This window comes from Phragmites australis, chromosome 13, assembly GCF_958298935.1.
Source record: "Phragmites australis chromosome 13, lpPhrAust1.1, whole genome shotgun sequence".
NCBI classification, from domain to species: domain Eukaryota; kingdom Viridiplantae; phylum Streptophyta; class Magnoliopsida; order Poales; family Poaceae; genus Phragmites; species Phragmites australis.
Window position 1 is genome coordinate 25,071,316 of NC_084933.1, and position 22,976 is coordinate 25,094,291.

The 22,976-nt window shown below is 55.3% G+C and overlaps 1 protein-coding gene across 1 annotated transcript; it reads right to left on the reverse strand.

Annotated features, from left to right (window-relative positions):
* Positions 1-245: 245 nt before the first annotated feature.
* Positions 246-22,976, reverse strand: LOC133889561 (probable polygalacturonase At3g15720). Its single transcript, XM_062330037.1, is given in 10 exon segments — positions 246-568; positions 639-743; positions 844-952; positions 1,087-1,376; positions 1,450-1,473; positions 1,579-1,740; positions 22,075-22,163; positions 22,166-22,211; positions 22,326-22,472; positions 22,959-22,976. Coding segments are annotated over 10 exon segments (1,215 nt in total). The 3' UTR covers positions 246-343.

Below are 22,976 nucleotides of genomic sequence, written 5' to 3' on the forward strand. Positions count from 1 at the left end.
ATTTTTTTACGGTATTCGATATGCAACTTTGATCATTTTTTTCTATTAGAATATAGTTATAATATCTAATAAAAATATTATATCATGAAAGTATTTTTTAAGATAAATTTACATGTGTGATTTTTATATTTATAAATTAAATATTTTAAAAGCTATCAACAGTAAAGTTTTAAAAGATTAACAGGATCTGAATCAAAACAATAAGTATTTATTACACGAGGAAGTATAACTTTTCTCATGGGCAAACATAAACAGACACGTCACGACTTTACAGGTGAAAAACAGAATCTGACTTGGCAGAGGTGGCAATGCTACGTCATGACAGTGCAAGTAAGCCTGTGTACTATTTGAGGCACGGGATCTTTGGGTAAACGTATCCGGAGGCGTCCCCCTGCGCGTTTCGGCAGCGGGCGACGGTCTTTCCGCCACCTGACCCCGTTATCTTCATGGACTTGACATGGATCTCGGTGCAGCTGCCGCTCTTGCTGCAGTCAAACGCCACTGCCGTTTGCCGGCTTGAGGTCCCCTTCAGGTTGGTATACGTAATGTTCCTGATTGCCACTGCCCCCTGCAAGCCCAGAAGAAACATAAGCATTGGTGGGATTATTACTAGTGTTTCTCACATAAGGTACCTTGACTGGGACGGCGCGGTCTCGATAGAATTGGTTGATGAGTACGGGGTGGTCCACGTTGGTGAACTGTATGTTGGTGAACGAGATGGACTTCGCGTACCCTTGCCCACCCTATGGCAAGAAAGAAAAGAAACCGAGGACCGCCTTGTCATTTCACTCGCATTTAGTTTTGGGATTTTTTTTTCAATGTTCGCAGCTTTTACTTTTTTACCTCCCACGTCTTGATCCTGGCTCCATTCTGTGTATTGATGAAGTGGACGTTTCTCACGTCGATGTACTCCACTGCTGCCTTTGCCCCTTTCTTGCCCAGACTCCCAACACTAGTCAAGAAATACAAATGCACACAATATTTACTTGTCACCAACCAAACTTAATAGGAATTGGGTTAAGATACCTTGTGCTAGAAGCCTAGAACATGCATAGAATTAATAGTCCTTTTCGGTAGCATCGTTACCTTACTCCGTGACCTGGCCCGCACATGACGTTGTCGACGGTGACGAAGCGGCTCCCGGAGCCGATGGAGATGCAGTCGTCGCCTGTGCCGATCCTTGAATCGGCGATCCGCACGTCCTGGCATTGGCCGATATGGATGCCGTCCGTGTTCGGGCTGTTCCCCGGCGCGGTGATGGTGAGCCGCCGCACGGTGACGGTTCTGCTCGAAATGATAACGACGTGCATCTGCGGGCTGTCGTTGCTTCTGAAATGGCTCAGCTCCAGGTTGTTGCACTTCACCAGCTTCAACGCCTGATGCAGCGACACATCTCGGAATGCAAAGTTTCATCGAGAGGGGAAAACAAATCTGAATAAACTCACGTACCGTCGGTGCAGCTTCAACACAAGCCTGTGGAAGGGGAAAAGGGGGTATTTCAGTTTACAAATGCTTTGTTTTCTTATAGAAAAGCATTTAAGACGTAATAATAAGTAGTACTGCTATTAATCGACTCACGATATCGCTGCATCTCCTGACCCACCAACTATGGCCGTTGCCGTCGAGCACGCCCTTGCCGGTCACCGTGAGCCCGTCCACCCGATAGAACATGACCCAATACTCAGCCCTTCTGCCCCCGCTCCATGCGCTCGCCGGCGGCGCCGTAATCTTGCCCTTGACCTATGCCAAGTAAGCCAGTAGGTATTGTCAGTTCGTCACAACATCGTTGGCACTTGGTAGGGGCAGGACGGCACGGTACACAGAGCGATACAGAGAATTAAAGGATGCTCTCTGCGGCTCTGCCCCTCTTCCTGCTCGGTCCATGCTTTCCGCCACGTCCGACCGCAACCCAAGGTGGATCGGCTGCAGCAGGATCCTACCGTCCCAACAAGAGCTCGCATGTTCTAGACCGTGGGATTTGGCAGTCACGGATCAGATATAGTGAAACTGAAAATATCTTAGTCAATAAATGTAAGCCGTTGATTGTCCATGCAAAATCCAAAGGCTCGCAGGTTTCTTTGACCTCTCGTCTGATCAATTGCAATTTCTCTTCAACTGCAGCGTGTGGCACCCCAAGACCACCCTCTTCCTTGATCTACGCCCAGTCGCCACGGCAAATTCAACTTCATAGGCAATTGCAGACGTATGATCTACCTCATCACTCCCTTTCATCCACCGATATTTATTCATCTGCTGATTCTATTAAATACTTTATATGTTTTTCAACTACCCTCTTATAGCGAAAATGATCATATTATATCATAATTGTGATTTTAATAATTAATGATATAGTCATTGAGACTAATATATTTATCAAGTATAGACTTTAACATGTCATGCAATATATGAAGAAGTCATCGTAGCAGGGGCAAAGTTTAGTTGAATTAGAGAAGTTTCAGAAGATTTGTTCTCACCAGATAATCTAGTGTACTCAAGGATATACTCACCGGAGTATTTTTAGCAGAAGAGAAAGACCTCACCGGATAGTTCAATGTTAGGCCTGAATGCACATCGAAGTATAACTGTTAGTAGAGTTCAAGGAAGTTACACTCACCGAAAGATCTGGTGATGAACCGGTGAACATGCCAGAGCATTTCTGATAGAGGGTGAGGATAGCCACACCGGATGATCCGGTGCTCAATGAAGTAATACATAGAAGAGCATTTCTAGAAGAAGGCAGTTGAAGATCAACACACCGAAATGTCCTGTGATTGGAGATGAACTCACCGGAGTATTACATCGGAACATTTCCTGCAGAGAAGGATTCAAATGTTGAAAGCTGAAGATCAACTCATCGGATGGTTAGCTGATATATGTGTACATCGAAGGATCACACCGGACTATTTTATGCAGAGAAGAATGAAGTGGCTCAGTTAGTTCAAGATAACTTACCGTATAGTCTGGTGATGGTTTAAAGGTTACGCTGGATAGTCCGGTGTTCACAATGACTTTGAGTGGGAGTCTAACAGCTAGTTTCTATCGGTGTACACATCAGATGATCCGGTGATTGTATCACTATTGTCATCGGATTATTCGGTATTAACAGTAAAGTTGAGTCATTAGAAAAATGGCTAGTGGCAAGTTTGAAGTTATAAATACCCATCCACTCGATCATTTGAGTGTACTGGAGTCCAGAGAAATATGGAGACACTTGAGAAGACATTCAAGCCACCGAAATGCTTAAAGTGATCATCCAAGATAATTAAACACAAGATTAGTGAGTGATTATTGCTTATAGTTCTATAGATAGTGTTGCTAGGTAATTGTAGCCTAGAGAGTAGATCAAAGAGTGATCCTAGCTTGTACCGGGTGATACGATGGCGTCTTGGAGTCTTAGTGACTCGCCGGCAGCTTGAGCCGGAGTTGCTCAACCTTTTTAACCTTTTGACTTGGTGTGGAGTGGCGGTAAGACGCTTGTACAGGGATGTGGAGACCCTTGCCTTGGTGGCTCAAGCTTCAAAGTGAAGATGACGACAAGTGACTAGAAGAGATGCTATTGGTGAGATTTTGCCTTTGTGGCTTGGTGGCTCATCCGAGTTGAGGTTTTATCTTTGTGACTTGGTGGCTCAAGAGTTGTGATTAGAAGAGTCTTGACGACGGGAAGCATATCTTTGGTGGAGCTCTAACATGGCCTAGGGGTGACATTCATGCCATCGATACCACAGGATAAAAATCCTTGTGCTGAGTTTTCTCTCTCCACCTTATTTACATTTTCACATTTACTTACTTGCAATTTACTTTTCTAGATAGGTTGTAAGCTCTTTTGATCAGCAGAGTAGATATATTAGATAAACTCAAAACATATTTAGATAGAAATTGATATAAGTTTATCTTGTGTAGTTTTTGGAGCCGAATAGATTCTAAGTGTCCTAATTCACTCTCTCCCTCTTAGTACGTCACTGATCCTCACAATTGTATTAGAGTTGGGGCTCACACCTTTCACAAGGCTACGCTATTCAAGTGACATTTCTACCTTAGTCTCATTGTGATCGGTTAGGCTTCACCGTTTAGTGAGTTGTGATGTCCGAAGTTAAGATGGATACTCATAGCGCTCTATATTTCGACGATACTAATTTTCTCCATTGAAAAATTCTAATGACTTGTTATTTTCAAACTAAAGGTTTAGATATTTGGAGAGTCACCGAAGAAGGGATAAGACCACGTGTCACCAATAAGGAGAGAACCAACCCATTTGGTTGCCCTCATCACCAACACAAAGAGGCCCCAATCGGTTTAAGTTCTAAAGAAGACTTGAAGCCGGAAGCCATCATGGGGATTTAGAGACTTGGCTCACAAGATGAAGCGAAGATTTAAGCAAAATAGCCAAATGCACAAGATTGAATGCATTAATGAAGATCATAATTATCATATTCCCAAATTCCCATCCAAATGTAAATAATGAAAATGTACTAGATGCTAAATCCTCTAAATTGATAAATTCACTTACCTTGTCTAAGATTATATGCTCTCAATTCAATTTATTGCAATGTCTAGTGTACCTTCTTTTCATGTGTTAGGTTGCTTATGTTTATCTTTTTGTTATCAGCAATCTAAATAGTTTATTAGTTGTAGGTTTTTTACATGACAATAGTTTTACAATTGATATTCTCTCTATGCCATGAACCAATCTATAAGCATCCTCTCCATTATTACCAATAACAAGTGCATATATTTCACAAATTTTCAACACTTGTATACACACATTTAGTGGAGTATATCATATATGTTGTGATTTTGAGACTACTATGCGTTTTAAGTGATATCTTTTGTAGTCTCATAGAGTAATCAACAAGTTTTCGGAGGTGTACAATGCTTAAGGACTTCAATTGGTATCATTGTCAATTAATTTGTTCATTTAAGTCACCTCCATACATAATATGGCTTAAACTTCCATCTTGACATATTATCTAGTTGTGCATATGTATCTCTCTCTTATTATAAGTATGCACACATATAGAAAGAGTTTAAATCATATTATATGAGTTTCATGAATTGTGATCCGTATGTTTTCATTTTAATTGGTACCATATTCTTGAAATTGTGTCATCACAAGAGGTATTCCTTCAATTGGTATCATTTTATTGAACCATGATTTATGATGCACACTCTCATGTGCTCTAACACTATTTCTCGAGTTTAACATGTGTTTGTATCCTTTTTGAGATTGTTGATAAAAGGGGAGAAGTTCAACTACCAAAGCAAGATACATGTGAGTGGAGAACAAGCAAATAAGCAAGATGTCAAGGTTGACAAAGGGAGACTCATCTACATTTGGTATCAAGAGTATACAAATGGAGAAGCTTTTACATGGGTCGATCAAGGGAGATAGTGGCAGTAGAAAAAGGGGACCACAATAAAAAGAGGACTAGGTGGTAAGAACCTGCATATAAGGGATGTGGTAAGGTTTCGTGCTCTCTATAATTAGAATCATTTATTATTTGTCACTTGCTTTAGTTATGTTATTACAATCACCGAAAAGGGAGAGATTATAGCGAAAATGGCTCTATTAGGTTATGATTGTGATTTTAGTGATTAATGACAATATAGTCTTTGAGACTAACATGTTTGTCAATATGCTTTAATAGGTCTTATAGATGCAATATATGAAGAAGTCAACGTAACCGAGATAAAGTTTGATTGAATTAGAGAAGTTATAGGAAATTTGTTCTCACCAGATAATCCGGTGTATTGGAGGATACACTTACCAGAGTATTTTCAACAGAAGAGAAAGATCTCACTGGATAGTCCGGTGTTAGGTCTGAGTGCATACAGGAGTATTTCTGTCAGTAGATGTCGGAGGGTGAACTCCTGTCGCAGGGATCCCGAGAGACCCCTTTTTAGAGATTCGGCCGGGGGGATGATCCTGGAAAAGCTTGTTTGGGAAATAAGCGGGAACGGAAACAAATGCGATGGCTGGTGGGAGATGATCGCCCTAATGCGAGAAAAATGGGTGCACCGGGGTTTAGACAGGTTCGGGCCGCACGGAGGCGTAACACCCTACTCCTGTGTGAGCGCTATATTTATCCTTGAAGGGAATTCTTCAAGGATGTATCTGGTTCCAAGGGGAGAGCCGTTTACAAAGAGCTTGAGGCTCTCGTGTTCTAGCTTGGCTTGAGCTGGTTTGAGCGTCTGCGTCCTCTTCTTCACACACTTCCGGTCCCTCTTTTACGTGTTCTCTATCCTTTCCTTTTATAGGCGCGCCAACCTCAACATATCCTGAATGGGAAAGAGGGGATGCGAATACCAAGGTGCCACGGAGAAAGGCGTAATCATTTCGTCTTGGCGAAGTGACAGGGGTGGTGGAGAAATGCGGCGCGCATTCGACCACCCGCCACTGTGGAAGCCCTCGGGCGCCATAAAGGGGGCCCGCCGGGCAGCCTCAGAGGTGTCCGGTGCACCCACCCTGTCTTGTTCTTCCGCCATGGCAGGGTGGCAGACGGAGCGCTTCGATCTTGGCAACGTTATCCCGAGGCACCCGGATGAAACGGGACGGGACCCGTGCATTTAATGGACCCACGCCCCCCCTGCCAGTGCATGGCAGGGTCTGACACTGGGGCGTGGGCAGCTGAGAATGTCAGGATGTCAGGATGTCAGGCCGCGCGTGCCTATTAAATGCGGCATTGGGCCTTTGACTGGATGACACCCTGACGACGGGACCCTTCGGGTCGTCGAATGATCTTGCGCGAACCTTCGGGGAACCGAGTCCTCGGGGGCTGCCACGTGCAGCCCCGAGCACTCTCCCCCGAGCACTTGAGTGAGACCTTCGGGGAACCGAGTCCTCGGGGGCTGCCACGTGCAGCCCCGAGCACTCTCTCCCGAGCACTTCGGTGGGACCTTCGGGGAACCGAGTCCTCGGGGGCTGCCACGTGCAGCCCCGAGCACTCTCTCCCGAGCACTTCGGTGGGACCTTCGGGGCACCGAGTCCTCGGGGGCTGCCACGTGCAGCCCCGAGCACTCTCTCCCGAGCACTTCGGTGGGACCTTCGGGGCACCGAGTCCTCGGGGGCTGCCACGTGCGGCCCCGAGCACTCTCTCCCGAGCACTTCCTTCTTGGTATTTGGGCTCTGCGGATCATCGGGGAACTAGGGTGCTCGGAAACCAGAGGCGGCGGCCCCGAGCACCTTCTCCCGGGACTTAGCTTCTTCTTACCTTGCAGGGTGGTGACATGTGGCGGATGGCCGGCCTGGTCTCGGGACTTAGGGACCCCTGGTTCTGAATACACCGACAGTAGCCCCCGGGCCCATTGGTAGCCGACGGGACGGAGACTGTGAATGGGCCCTTCGTCGCGACCGAGGCCAAGGCTGGCGCGGACGCCATGTGGCAAGCTTTCGAGAGGTGGCCCTTGCGGACCTAGACCTCAAGTACGCTCCAACGGGAAAATGAGTGGACGCGTGTCCACACAACTTCTGAAGGGTATGATGACCATACGGGCGGCACGCGCGGTCGCTGCGCAGATCGAGGAAAATACGCCTGGCAGCCGCTGATATCGCGTGATCGGTGGGAGATTTGCCTTGCAGTTGCGCCGATCGAGGCGACGCTTCGCCGAGCGAACCGTTTTGGGCGGCAGTTTTTGAACTTTGAGATATAAAAGGGGGAATGGATCGGTCCGTTCCCCTTTTTACGCTCTCTCGCACTTGCGCTCCTGCCTTCTTTGTGCTCCGAAGCCCTCAGGAAACTCCCAGGCGACCGGAGCATTCTCCCTTCTCTCTCTCTTCACCACCAAAAACACCCTCCATCCTGACGAGATGACGAGGGTTGGAGGAGGACGCCGGGACAAGACTTCGAACAGTATCTTGCCGGAGTCTCGTCTGAGGAACGAGGAGGCGGCGGATAAGATTAGGAAGCTGCTGGTACCGGAGGGTCAGGAAGGTGCCGTGGTGGTGAGGCCGGCGACTCTGACGCCGGCGACGACCGTCCCTGGGCGGACCGTCTTATTCACTTCCTTTGTGGCGGCGGGGTTAGTGCCGCCGTTCTCCGCCTTCTTCCTGCAAGTGCTGGAGACGTACGGCATTCAAATGGTGCACCTAAGCCCCAATTCCGTCGTGGCGTTGGCGGTTTTCGCGCATCTCTGCGAAATGTTCGTGGGGGTGATGCCGTCGGCGACGCTGCTTCGCCATTTCTTCGTCCTTCGGCCGGTGGGGAAGAAGAGGGGGCACTCCACGGCGGACGTCACGGGGTGCTGCAACCTTCGGCTCCGGGAGGGCCTGGGGGACCATTACATTCCCCAGGTGCTGAGCAGCAAGTGGGAGGAATGGCGACGGGACTGGTTCTTCGTCGACATCGACCCCCACGAGCGCCTCGAATTGCCAGAGAAGGCGGCGGAACCTCGGCGATCGACGTGGGAGGCGCCGCCACCAGAAGATGCGAGACTGAAGCCGGTGCTGGAGCGCATCCTGGAACTGCGCGAGGGCGGGCTGACCTCAGTCATGGTGGTTGTGGACTTTCTGCGCTGTCGGTTGGCGCCCTTGCGAGAGCGGGCCCGGCCAAGCTGGTTCTACACCGGGCCGGAGGACATCACCAGGACCCAGATTGGCGCGAGCTGGGATCTGGGGCAGGCGGAGCTGCGGGGGATGACCCGAGTGATCACCGGAACGGAGGACATGAGCCGGACGGAGCTCCCGTGGCCGGAGATGGCGCTCTGCGCCAACCCCAGCCGGGTGGCCATTATGGCGGGGCTGCCGGAGTTCGATGCCCAGGGGCCCGTGGACCGGCCAAGAAGCCAGAGTCCTGAGGCCTCCGAACTCCCCGGGCTGGAGGAACTACTTGGCGACGAGGTTGCTGGCAGTTCGGCGCAGGCTGGCGAAGGGGTCGCCGCAGGCGGCAGCCGCCGTGCCAGAGAGGAGGGCGCCACTGAAGTTGTTGAGGGGTTGGCGCCGGGAGACCGGGGAAAGCGTCCCCGGGCCTTGATCCTAGTGCCGGACTCTCCGCCGTCGCCGACGGCAGCGGCGGCATTTCCGGTGCTGGAGCCGCGCCTGGTGCGGATGGGGCCTGCATCGGTGCCCGCGACCCGCACTGCGGAGACCGAGACCCGTGCGGTGGCATCCGAGGCCCGCACGACGGCGCCCGTGGCCCGCGCAGCATCTCAGTCGAGCCCCCAGCGGAAGAAGCGGCGGGAGGAGTCCAGACCGACGGCGCCGGACCCGGACATCAGGCTCCCAGCGGCCAAATGACGGTATCGGTGAGTCTTCTTTCTTGCTTTTCCATGGGCATTTCCGGCCCGAACTAAGTTTTGACAATTTTCACTTGTCTCTCGTAGGCCGGGCGCAGGCGCTGCTGCGACGGAGAGAGAACAGGCGCCGGGGCCAGAGCCGAGCCCGCCCGCTGCACCGACGGAGGCCGGCACAGGAACGGCGGAGGCGCCAATTGACGTGGCGGCCCCTGGGAGAGAGGCGGAGGCGGCGGCCAAGAGAAGGGCGCCGGCGGAACCTACCCCGGGCGCGGAGAGCCCGGGGCGGATAACGGTGGAGGTGGATGTTCTGCCGGGGCCGGTGGACAGGGCGGCCGATGCGGGAATGCGGCCGCCGTCCGAGACCTTGGCTCCGGCGGAGCCTACCCCGGGCAGGCAGAGCCCGGGGCGGATGGCGGTGCAAGGCCCTGCGGAGAGCTCGGCCCCCCTGCAGGCACTCTGCGGAGAAGCCTGGGCCCCACCGGTGCCCGGCCAGCCCGCCGATCCTTTCCTGGCCGCCATTGAAGGCGTCCAAGTAGCGGTTGGGCGGCTGGGCGCAGTGGTGAACGCCAAGGAGGGGGAGCTCGAGGCCGAGCGCACCCGCCTGGCACTGGAGAAGGCGCAGCTGGCGGGCTCCCAGGAGGAGGCCCGTGCGGCAGCCACGCGGGAGCAGAAGCTCCTAGAAGACATCCGCGCGGAAGCCGCGCGGGAACGAGAAACTCTGAAGACCGCGCGGACAGAAGCCGCGCGGGAACGAGAAGACGCCGCCCGCTTGGCTGAGGCGTCGAGGCAGCAAGCTGCCGAGGCCCTTGCCAGGATGGGGCAGGCGCAGGAGAGGGAGGTGGCAGTCGCAGCCCGGGAGCAGGCTGCGGAGGGGCGGCAAGCCGAGCTGGCCCGCCGGGAGGGCGCGGCCGAGAAGACGCGCGCTGACCTCCAGCGCTGGGAAGACGACCTCCGGAAGATCAGAGAAGAATTCAAGCGCTGGGAGGAGGACGTCTCCATCCGGGAAGTGGACAATGAGCTATCGGCGTCGGATCTCGGTGCCCGGGAGGATTCGGTGGCCCAGCAGGAGGATGTGTTGGCCCGGTGGGAGAATGAGCTGAGTCGCCGAGAAGGCGAACTGAGTCGCCGAGAGGGCGAAGCTGCTGCTGCGGCGGCCGCCGCGGCTACCAGGGCGGAGGAGAATGCGAAGCATGAGGCGGAACTGGCCGCCCGCGAACGCGCCTTGTCCGAGATGGTGGCCAAGACGAAGCAGGCTCCCGCCCCTGCCGCGGCTGGCGGTTCTTCCGGTCCGGCCGGGGACCAGGGACTCGAGGCACAGCTGCGGGCCGCCAAGGAGAAGCTCGAGACCGCCTTTGTCTCGCGGGTCAACCTCGAGCATATGCTGGAGGACATACTCCGGCGGATGCGACGGGCCGTGGAGAAGGGTGGTCTCGGACGGCTTGTCGACGACAAGAAGGGCGACGGCCCCGCACGACAAGTGTTGGGGCTGCAGCAGGTCTGCGAGCGCCTCGAGACCCTGCCTTGGGCAGTTCAGGAACTTGCCGCCCGGGAGGGACGTGGCTTGGCATGTGCCGTGGCCGAGCACGTCCTGGCCTGCTACCGAAGCAGGGACCCGAACTTCCCACTGGAGCCGGCGCGGGAGGGAGTGGTCGAGGCTGAGGGGGAGGCCGCCCGGGCAGCGGTCCGGAGTACCGCCTCCGTGGTGGCGGCCGGCTTCAGGCGAGAGGTGCCGCCGCCGCCAGCCCCCGGGGACGACTCAGAGGATTCAGCCGACGCCTCCGCCGTCGACTAGATCTTTTGTAGCCTTTGTCTTTCTTTTGCCGTCTTAATGGATGTAAATATTAGGAGTGAACCCTTAGAAAACGCCTTGTATATGTCTTGTGAATATAATGGCAGCTTCTCCTTGGGCTCGCAACTCCAATTTCTCTGTGTGTTTGATGTTTCTTCTGGTGTTCTGCCTGGAAGTCCCGGGGAGTACTCAGTCGGGCCGTTCCCGACCTTCCCATCCCCGAGAAATGAAGTTGTTCCGATCGCTGACGTTGGCGCAGCCAGCCCTCGAGCTCTCGCGAGTCCGCATTGCCTAGGTTAAGAAATGAAGACACAGACTCCCTTGTCCGGGAGATAAATCGATCCCGCTCGGAACACGCCGTGCCTAATGAACACTTTTTCACTTTCCGACCACTCAGTTAGTAGAAGGGAGACGCGTGCGGGCGAGAATGTGACCAAGAGTCCTCGCGGTCCGATGGTGCCCGGGCTTAAAACGGGCCAGACCGAGCACTGACAGCCCGCCCCCGAGACCTGAGCTCCGGACTACCCGAGTAGCTCGAGCGATAGGATTACCCAGGGCACCCGAGGACTCGGTAGTGCTCGGGGTCCTTAAAAGCGGACCGAACACCACGACCACCATGAAGGGCTTCGGTCAGACATTATCGCAAGCTCGCTACTCTTTTCTGCAAACCGCTCTGTCGTTCTGGGAAAAAGTAGACACGCGGCAGGGTTTTTGCGTGCGAGGAAACCACCTCACCGAACAGATTAAGGCGCGAGAGCCCCCGAGAATGACTCGGGAACATAAATTTACTGAAGGTAGATTTGTCTGAATATAACCACTCACCGGACAGCTGTCGGCCTTCCGGCCCATCGATCCAGGAGGGATGTGCTTCCGAGTTCAGGTGTCGGGAACTTAATTCTTTTAACGGGGCGCCCGAGCGCCTGGAGGTGCACGAGGCTCCTAGGGTCGGGTGATCTCGACCACCCACGCCTAAGTGGTAGGACCACCCGAGGACCCTTGGGGCCGACCAAAGACAGGGGTATTGAAGCCCTCGCGGCCGAGCTGCTTGTGATCGCCAGCCTGTGACTTTAAAAGAGAAAATAGGATTTCTTTGTCTGGCGCGCTCTGCCAGTGCGGTACTTGTTATAGACTACTCTTGTTTTCGACCCGAGACCTCTCGAACACCCAAACCGGCGGACAAGAGCGGGCAGAGGCATAACCCAGAGGTCCTATGGTTTGGTGGCGCCCGGGTATGACAGACCAGACCGAGCACCGACAGCCCGCTCCGGGGGCCCGAGCTCCGGACTACTCGAGCAGCTCGAGCGATGGGATTACCCGGAGCACCCCGAAACTCGGTAGTGCCAGGGAGCCTGTCACGACACCGAACACCACAGCCTACCATGGCGGACGTAAGTCAGCGGCGACTGCTCGCATGCATACCGATCGGGATTCTTTTGTCAGCGGGGAAAAAGAGAGAGCGAACTTTTTCTCGCACAACCGAGCTCCTCACCAGACAGATTAAACATACGGAATCCAGAAAAAGTATTTTGACATAGCGATTGCTTATTGAAATACTTAATGTGCAATATTTACAAGGTTGGGCGACAGCGACTTACCCCACGGGGCGAAGCCTTCAGACTGCTCAGGCGGGGAGAAGCCCCCGGCCTTGCTAACCTGAGCCGCGAGCACGACCATCTACGGGTAGAAGCGTCGGAGATGCTCGATGTTCCACGGATTCGGGAGTGGCTGTCCTTCCTCCGTCGCCAACCTGAAAGAACCTGCCCGGGGGACCGCGATCACGGTGAAGGGACCTTCCCACACAGGGGACAACTTATTCATTCCTTCGCGCGACTGGATGCGTCGGAGAACTAGGTCCCCCACCTCGAGAGACCGGGCCCGGACATGGCGCAGATGATAACGCCGCAGACTCTACTGATACCGAGCCGCCCGGACAGCGGCACGCTGTCGGCGCTCTTCCAGGTAGTCCACGTCGTCGCGTCTTTGCCGCTCCTGCTCACCCTCAGAGTATGCATGCACTCGAGGGGAGCCCAGAGTGAGCTCGGAGGGGAGGACTGCTTCGGCGCCATAGACGAGGAAGAAAGGAGTCTCCCCGGTGGCGCGGCTTAGCGTAGTCCGATTGGCCCACAGCACGGCTGGCAGCTCGTCTACCCATCCCTTCCCGTGCTTAGCGAGCACGTTATAGGTCCGGGTTTTGAGTCCCTTCAGTATCTCCGCGTTGGCGCGCTCGACCTGCCCGTTACTCCGAGGATGAGCGACGGAAGCGAAGCAAAGCTTGATGCCGAGATCTTCGCAATAGTCCCCGAACAAGGCACTAGTGAACTGGGTGCCGTTGTCGGTGATGATCCGGTTGGGGACGCCAAAGCGGCTAGTGATGCCGCGGATAAACTGGAGCGCCGTGTTTTTGGTCACCTTGATGACTGGGACCGCCTCCGGCCACTTGGGGAATTTGTCGATAGCGACATATATGTATGCATAGCCCCCGACTGCTCGGGGGAATAGACCCAGAATGTCCAAACCCCAGACCGCGAAAGGCCATGACAGGGGAATGGTATGGAGAGCCTGAGCTGGCTGGTGAATCTGCTTTGCATGGAACTGGCACGCCCTGCAACGCCGAACCAGCTCGGAAGCATCCTGGAGAGCTGTAGGCCAGTAGAAACCTTGCCGGAAGGCTTTCCCGACCAGCGTGCGGAACGATGAATGGCCACCGCACTCGCCCTCGTGGACCTCAGCGAGAAGATCGCCGCCTTCTGCCCGAGAGATGCATTTCAGGAGGACACCTCCTGCGCTACGCCGGTAGAGATCCCCATCTACTATGGCATAACGCCTGGACTGCCGAGCAACTCTTTCGGCAGACTCCTCATCCTCGGGTAGGAACTTTTCTTTCAAGTACCCTCGAATGTCAGACATCCACGAGGCATCTTGAGAACATTCGGCGAGCACAACGCACTCGCCGGACGGCGGCGCCCTGACGGGGCTTCCCACTGAGGGCACCGCCGGGGTCCCCTGAATTGAGTTCGAGGTTTCCCCTTCATCCTGTTCGGCAGGCAGGACGGAAGGCCGTGCGAGTCTTTCTTCAAAGACTCCGGCAGGGACGCGCGCACGTGAGGAGGCCAGGCGAGAGAGCTCGTCGGCCGGAGCATTGTCGCGGCGAGGGATATACCGCAATTCGAGGCCGTCGAAGCGTCTCTCAAGCTTCCTGACTGCAGCTACGTACGCCGCCATTTGAGGATCCGTGCACTGGTACTCCTTGGATACCTGGTTGACGACCAGTTGGGAGTCCCCTTTGACCAGGAGGCGACGAATCCCGAGCCCCACCGCAGCCCGGAGGCCGACGATGAGACCTTCATACTCCGCCATGTTGTTGGATGCGCGGAACTGCAACTGTACGACGTACCAGAGCTCTTCACCCATTGGGGAGGTGAGAACCACTCCGGCCCCTGCGCCTTTCAGCGAGAGGGAGCCATCGAAGTGCATAACCCAGTACCCGGGCGCGTCGCGCCCGGGATAGGTAGAGATCTCTTCTGGGATGACGCAGGGGACGTGCGTCCACTCTGCCAAGAAGTCGGAGAGTGCTTGGCTTTTGATTGCCTGGCGGCAGATGAAGTGTAGGTCGAACTCCGCCAACTCAACCGCCCATTTGACAACGCGCCCGGTGCCCTCCCGGTTCCGGAGAATGGGTCCCAGTGGATAAGTGGTAACCACTGAGATCTTGTGCGCCTGGAAGTAGTGGCGCAGCTTCCGGGAGGCGACGAGCACGGCATAGAGTAGCTTCTGCACCTGGGGATACCTTGTCTTGGCCTCCCGGAGGACCTCGCTGACGAAGTACACCGGTCGCTGTACCCGGCGGGCCCGGATGGTGGCCCCACCCGGGGGGCTGCCACAGCCCCCAGGGTCGGCGGTATGGTCGGGGCTGGCCGGGCACTCGGGCTCGATTCCTTGGCTGGGAAGAGCAGTGTGTTCGGGCTCGACCCCTTGCCCAGGGGGAGCCGCGAGGACAAGTGAGTGGTCGGGGGCCTCTGGGAGCTGGGACCCAGCACCCGGCTCCGAACACTCGTCGCGCTCCACCACCAGTACTACGCTCACAACCTGAGGAGTGGCCGCAACGTAGAGCAGCAGGGGCTCACCTTGAGAAGGAGTCACCAACACGGGTGGCGAAGTAAGGTACTTCTTTAAGTCGCGGAAGGCCTGCTCGGCCTCCGGCGTCCAGTTAAAATGACCGGATTTCTTCAGAAGCTTGAAGAGGGGGAGCCCTCGCTCCCCGAGCTTGGAGATGAAGCGCCCGAGGACTGCCATGCAGCCGGCGAGGCGCTGGACTTCCTTGAGTCGAACCGGGGGTCGCATCTGCTCGATGGCCCGGATCTTCTCTGGATTGACCTCGATCCCTCGGCAAGAGACCAAGAAACCAAGGAGCTTGCCCGCCGGCACCCCGAAGACACATTTCTCCGGGTTGAGCTTGAGGCGGGTAGAGCGGAGACTGTTGAAAGTCTCGGCAAGGTCCTCGAGCAGGGTGGCGCGGTCTCGGGTTTTGACCACGAGATCGTCGATGTAAGCCTCGACGTTGCGGCCAACCTGCGAGTTAAGAGTGATACGAATAGCGCGCTGGAAAGAGGATCCAGCGTTGCGCAGGCCGAAAGGCATTGACATGTAGCAATAAGTCCCCACCGGGGTAGTAAAAGCAGTTTTTTCCTCGTCCCCCACGGCCATGCGAATCTGGTGATACCCAGAGTTTGCATCTAGGAAGCATAAAAGATCACATCCCGCAGTTGAATCTATAATTTGATCAATGCGAGGTAAGGGGAAGGGATCTTTAGGACAAGCCTTGTTAAGGTCGGTGTAGTCCACGCACATGCGAAGCTTGCCGTTGGCCTTCGGGACGATGACTGGGTTTGCTAGCCAGTCGGGGTGGAGGACTTCTCGGATGAATCCGGCGTCGAGGAGCTTGCTGACCTGCTCGCGGATAAACTCCTGGCGCTCTGGCGCCTGCCGCCGGACCTTCTGCTTCACTGGGCGGGCGTCCGGATGCACGGCCAAATGATGCTCGATCACCTCCCTAGGGATCCCGGGCATGTCGGACGGTTGCCAGGCAAACACATCTACGTTAGCCCGGAGGAAGGCGACGAGCGCGCTTTCCTATTTGCTGCCCAGGTCGCTGCCGATACGGACAACCTGGGTAGCGTCTTCGCCCACCTCGACCTCCTTCGTTGGAACAGAGGTGTCGGCGGCGAGTCGGGGTCTGGATGAAGAGGGTCCCGGGCCCCCTGTAGAGCCATCAACCTCGGCCTGCGCTGAGACCAGAGCCATGTATGATTGTTCAGCGCAGGAGACGGCGCCGCCGGAGTCGGCGATCACGGAGATAGAGCCTGCGGAGCCAGGCATCTTAACCGTAAGGTATGCATAATGCACGGCCATCATAAACTTGGCAAGCGCCGGACGCCCGAGGATGGCGTTGTAGGGGAGAGGGAGCTCCGCGACATCGAAGAGGACGCACTCCGTGCGGAAGTTGTCCCGGCTCCCGAACGTGACAGGCAACTCAACCTGCCCGAGGGGCAGGGAGTGCCCGGGGGTTACTCCACAGAAGGGGAGTGACGGCTTTAGACGTCGGGGAGATACTTGTAGCTTCTCAAAAGCCTCCTTAGAAAGGAGGTTGAGGCCAGCACCACCGTCGATCAGTACCCTGCCGACCTTGACATTGCAGACAGTGGGGGATACTACCAGAGGTAGCCGTCCCACGGCTGCAGTACTGGCGGGGTGATCAGCCATGCTAAAGGTGATCGAAGTATCCGACCATCTTAGGGGCCTTGTGACCTCCTCGCTTGGGGTTGCCAAGCACACTTCGCGTCGCATGACCTTGATGCCACGGCGCGAGCAGGGTGTGTAAGCGCCCCCGTTGATGAAGGCGACCGCATGCTCGGGCTCCTGTAAGCCGAGCTCGGCGTTGTTGGGGACGACCTCGGTATCGCCTCCTCCGCGGGACTCGTCGCGCTCCCTCTGGTGCTGCTCCATGAGTCCTTTGACCGTACGACACTCCGTGAGGTCGTGCCATCTGGTCAGGTGTATGGGACACCATTTACCTGGCTCGGGCCCCGCGGGAGTGGGGGCCCTCGCTGGAACAGGAGCTCGGCCAGGGGCCGGGGCTCTTGCTGGAGCTGGCGCCCTAGCCGGTGCCGGGGCCCTCGCGGGCACAGAGGCCCGAGGAGGAGCCCGAGCAGGGGCCCTGACGGGGCGCCGATCGACACCCGGCCGACGCTCTTGCCGGTGATCGGGCTCTCGCGGCACCCTGTGAGCGGGGACTTGGGCTGGCTCAACGGGAGCGGCCTCGCGCTTCCTTCTTTTTTTCTTTTCCCGCTTATCAGAGCGGGAAGAACTTGGCTGGTCGGAAGCGGGGCGAGGAGCATGCCACGCCCAGGCCTCCGCAGCCTTGGCGCACTTATCGGCCAGTGCGAAGAGTTCCGCAGTGGTCTCGATCTCGTGCGTACCTAGCTTCTCGAGCATCCGCTCATCACGGACGCCCTGCCGGAAAGCAACAATAACAGCATGGGGGGCCACTCGCGGAATAGTGTTGCGAACCTGGCTGAAACGCTATATAAATCGCCGTAGCGTCTCCCCTTCCTGCTGTTGGACGGCGTGGAGGTCGCACTCCAAACCGGGACGCGTAAACGTGCCCTGAAAGTTGGCCACGAACTGGTGGCACAGGTCATCCCAGGAGCCGATAGACCCTGGGGGGTAAGTTCATAAGCCAAGAGCGGGCGGAACCCCTCAAGGCAACATGAAAATAGTTTACCATCACCTTTTCGCTGCCTCCGGCCGCTTGGACGGCCGTCGTGTAGATCTGGAGGAATCGACGGGGTCGATGGACCCGTCGTACTTCTCCGGCAGCTCGGGGCGGAACTTGGAAGGCCACCTAACCCGGCGGAGCTCGGTGGTGAAGGCACGGCAACCGCTGCCGTACCCCGCAGCGCGAGCGGGGGTCCTCGGTGGCGAGAAGCGGCGAGCCGGGGATCCCCGGTGGCCGCGGGCCGGGAGAGAGGAAGCCTGGTCCTCTGCCCCAACCCCCTGCCGGGTCTCCCGCTGACGTTCGAGAGTAACTCGGGCATCCTCGTGGCCCCTCCGCTCGTCAAGGTGTAAACGAAGGTCCCGGGCTTCAGACACGGCCAGGGGGACGGCGCTCCGCCTGGAGACCCCTCGGCCCGTGCGGGTGTTGCCCGTTGAGGAGCCGGCTCTGGCGGCACCATGCTGAGAAGTGGCGCGAGGACTCCCGGCCTGCACCTGGCGACGAGCAGTGCCGACCAAAGCGACGACATCTTGTATCCACCGGCCTTCCGGAGTGTTTGGCGTGGCCTGAACGGGCGGGTGCCTGAGGAGAGCATGTGCTGCAAGCAGCGCGCTCCCTGGGCTGGCCTCGCTGAAAGCGAGCCTGCGCCGAGGCGGCACCCGACGTGGTCCAGAGGCGGACCTAGCGGCCGGGGTTCCGACCACCTGCTGGGGGTCGGAAAGTACGTCGGCAGCGGCGGCGGCGGCCCTGATGGGCCCAGCGCCTTGATCCCCTTGAGCGGGAAAAACCGCGCACGTGGATGGCGGCTGCCGCTGGTACGCAGCAGCGACGGGGCTATCTCGGGCGTCGGGCAGCGCTCCGTCACTGGAAGTGGAGCCGGAACGCTGGAGACGGTGCCCGCCGGCCATCTTTTCCTGGAAAAAAAAAGTGAAACAAACAATCCAGGGATATTCCCCCCTACCTGGCGCGCCAGCTGTCGGAGGGTGAACTCCTGTCGCAGGGATCCCGAGAGACCCCTTTTTAGAGATTCGGCCGGGGGGATGATCCTGGAAAAGCTTGTTTGGGAAATAAGTGGGAACGGAAACAAATACGATGGCTGGTGGGAGATGATCGCCCTAATGCGAGAAAAATGGGTGCACCGGGGTTTAGACAGGTTCGGGCCGCACGGAGGCGTAACACCCTACTCCTGTGTGAGCGCTATATTTATCCTTGAAGGGAATTCTTCAAGGATGTATCTGGTTCCAAGGGGAGAGCCGTTTACAAAGAGCTTGAGGCTCTCGTGTTCTAGCTTGGCTTGAGCTGGTTCGAGCGTCTGCGTCCTCTTCTTCACACACTTCCGGTCCCTGTTTTACGTGTTCTAAATCCTTTCCTTTTATAGGCGCGCCGACCTCAACATATCCTGAATGGGAAAGAGGGGATGCGAATGCCAAGGTGCCACGGAGAAAGGCGTAATCATTTCGTCTTGGCGAAGTGATAGGAGCGGTGGAGAAATGCGGCGCGCATTCGACCACCCGCCACTGTGGAAGCCCTCGGGCGCCATAAAGGGGGCCCGCCGGGCAGCCTCAGAGGTGTCCGGTGCGCCCACCCTGTCTTGTTCTTCCGCCATGGCAGGGTGGCAGACGGAGCGCTTCGATCTTGGCAACGTTATCCCGAGGCACCCGGATGAAACGGGACGGGACCCGTGCATTTAATGGACCCACGCCCCCCCTGCCAGTGCATGGCAGGGTCTGACACTGGGGCGTGGGCAGCTGAGAATGTCAGGATGTCAGGATGTCAGGCCGCGCGTGCCTATTAAATGCGGCATTGGGCCTTTGACTGGATGACACCCTGACGACGGGACCCTTCGGGTCGTCGAATGATCTTGCGCGAACCTTCGGGGAACCGAGTCCTCGGGGGCTGCCACGTGCAGCCCCGAGCACTCTCCCCCGAGCACTTGAGTGAGACCTTCGGGGAACCGAGTCCTCGGGGGCTACCACGTGCAGCCCCGAGCACTCTCTCCCGAGCACTTCGGTGGGACCTTCGGGGAACCGAGTCCTCGGGGGCTGCCACGTGCAGCCCCGAGCACTCTCTCCCGAGCACTTCGGTGGGACCTTCGGGGCACCGAGTCCTCGGGGGCTGCCACGTGCAGTCCCGAGCACTCTCTCCCGAGCACTTCGGTGGGACCTTCGGGGCACCGAGTCCTCGGGGGCTGCCACGTGCAGCCCCGAGCACTCTCTCCCGAGCACTTCGGTGGGACCTTCGGGGCACCGAGTCCTCGAGGGCTGCCACGTGCGGCCCCGAGCACTTCCTTCTTGGTATTTGGGCTCTGCGGATCATCGGGGAACTAGGGTGCTCGGGAACCAGAGGCGGTGGCCCCGAGCACCTTCTCCCAGGACTTAGCTTCTTCTTACCTTGCAGGGTGGTGACATGTGGCGGATGGTCGGCCTGGTCTCGGGACTTAGGGACCCCTGGTTCTGAATACACCGACAGTAGAGTTCAAGGAAGTTACACTCACCGAAAGGTCCAGTGATGAACCGGTAAACACACCAGAGCATTTCTGACAGAGGGTGAGGATAGTCTCACCGGATGATCTGTGCTAAATGAAGCAGTACACACTGGAGCATTTTCAAAAGAAGGCAGTTGAAGATCAACACACTGTAAGATCCGTTGATTGGAGATGTACTCACCGAAGTATTAGGCCATAGCATTTCCTGTGGAGAAGGATTCAAATGTTGAAGACTGAAGATCAACTCACTGGATGGTCCGGTAATATATGTGTACATCGGATGACCACACCTGAGTATTTTGTGTAGAGAAGAATAAAGTAGTTTGGTTGGCTCAAGATAACTCACCGGATAGTCTGGTGATAGTTAAAGGTTACGCTAGATAGTCCGGTGTTTACAATGACTTTGAGTGGGAGTCCAGCGGTTAATTTCTATTGGTGTACATACCGGATGGTCCAATGCTTATACCACTATTGTCACCGGATCATCTGGAGTAACAGTAAAGTTGAGTCATTAGGAAAATGGTTACTTGGCGGATTTGAAGCTATAAATACCACTTCACTCGGTAATTTAAGTGTGCTGGAGTCCAGAGAAACACAGACACATTTGAGAAAACATCCAAGCCTTCAAAGTGTTTAAAGTGATCATCTAAGAAAATTAAGTATAAGATTAGTGAGTGATTAATGTTTATAGGGCTAAAGAGAGTGTTGTTAGGTGATTGTTGTCTAAAGAGTGGATCAAGAAGTGATCCTAGCTTGTATCGGGTAGTACATCGACATCTTGTAATTTTGGTGACTTGTCGGCACCTTGAGCTAGCGTTACTCATGCATGTTGACCCTCTGACTTAGTGTGGAGTGACGATAAGACATTTATACGAGGATACGGAGATCCTTACCTTGGTGGCTCAAGTTCTGAAGTGACCACGACAGCGAGGAACCGGAAGAGAGGCTAGTGATGAGACTTTATCTTGGTAGCTCATCCGGGTGGAAGCCTTGTCTTTGTAACTTGAAGGCTCAAGAGCCGTAATTGAAAGAATCTTGACGATTGGGACCATATCTTTGGTGGAGCTCTAACGTGAACTAGGAATGATATTCATAACATCAATACCACGGAATAAAAATCCTTATGACGAGTTTGATCTCTCTACGTTATTTATGTTTCCGTATTTATATATTTATAATTTATCTTCCTTGATAGATCGTAAACTTTTTTATCAGTAAAGTAAACACACTAGATAAATTTAAAGAATATTTAGATAGAAATTAATATAGTTTTATCTTGTGTAATTTTTGGAATCGAATAGATTCTAAGTGTTTCAATTTATCTTACTTTTAAGATGTCATCGATCCTCACACCTCTAATATAAATCTTAACATAAATAAACTATAATTATAAAACATACGTCTACATAGATAAGTGAAAATTTCGCTTCCCGTCGCCCGCACTGCTAGTAGTGCCCAGCTCCCTCTGCCTGACCCGCGCCCGCGGCCCTTGACTAAATCCCAAACTCAAAACCCCTGCAACCCTAACGGCTGTCGATTGAAATTACAACGGAATGAGTGTTTACCCCGGGGGTGGGCCCCGGGGGGGCACAATCTCTGTTTCCCCGGTGGGACAGGGACAGACTGACAGGCACGCCCCCAATCTATGCACCATCTCTCCTCTTGTTCACTTGTGTTTTGGCAACGTGCTCTGTTTCCGCGGTGGGACAGAGACAGACTGACAGGCACGCCCCCAATCTATGCACCATCTCTCCTCTTGTTCACTTGTGTTTTGGCAACGTGTTGATGAAGGGTATGTACCTGCACGGTGATCCTTCTGGAGGTGCAGGGCCCCTGGAAGCTGACGGGGCCGATGACGAAGGACTTCCCTGCCGGCACGACCATCGACGCGGAAGGCCCTTGGCGCCGCACGCCGCGGCCCACGCGGCCGCGAACGCCTTCAGAGAATCCAGAAGCACCCCGAAATGTAAGCGCGTCTTGCACGGGACGAACGGCGAAGATGTTGGAACCCTCGAACAGCACCGGAACATCACGAGCTCGCTCGCACGTACCTTGGTGTCGTCCGTCCTGCCGTCTCCTCTCGCTCCGTAGCTCACGACGTCGAACGCGCGCCCCGAACCGGCGTCGTCGACCACGCAGCACGCGAGCGCGAGGCCATTGAGCAGCAGGATGCCCGTGCAGATGATGCCGGCGGCGCCCTGCAAGATCCAGCGTCTCGCGCATGAGCATGGCATCGATCGTCTGCTACGTGCCAGTTGAATCTCGAATCACTTGGTGGCGGCGGCGGAACTCGAGATGTTCACCCTTACCATATGTGTAGGCCTGCAGGTTGTATCACCTAGGATTTGGGGGGTGGGGCCAAACGCCAGGCTACTACTCTGTGTTGGTCTTTGAGAACGGAAGGATGCTGAAGCTTGCACGCGGCAGATTTAATTGCTCGATATCCAACTTCATCGCCGACCGATTTCGGATTACAAGGATGGATACTCAGCCATGTATGTCTAGGTGGAAATGAGCGATATCTCCTCACGCAACGGCTCGCTATATCTCCTCGTTAATCACGAACGGCCTGCGTCTGAATTGGCTAAAGCTTCGTTGCTTTCCGGGTCAGTTTTTCTTTTTCAAAAAAAAATTGAGAGGATTTTCGGCCTGGCCCATAAAATCCAGGGCCCAGCCTGATTTACCTGGGCCAAGTCCGCCAT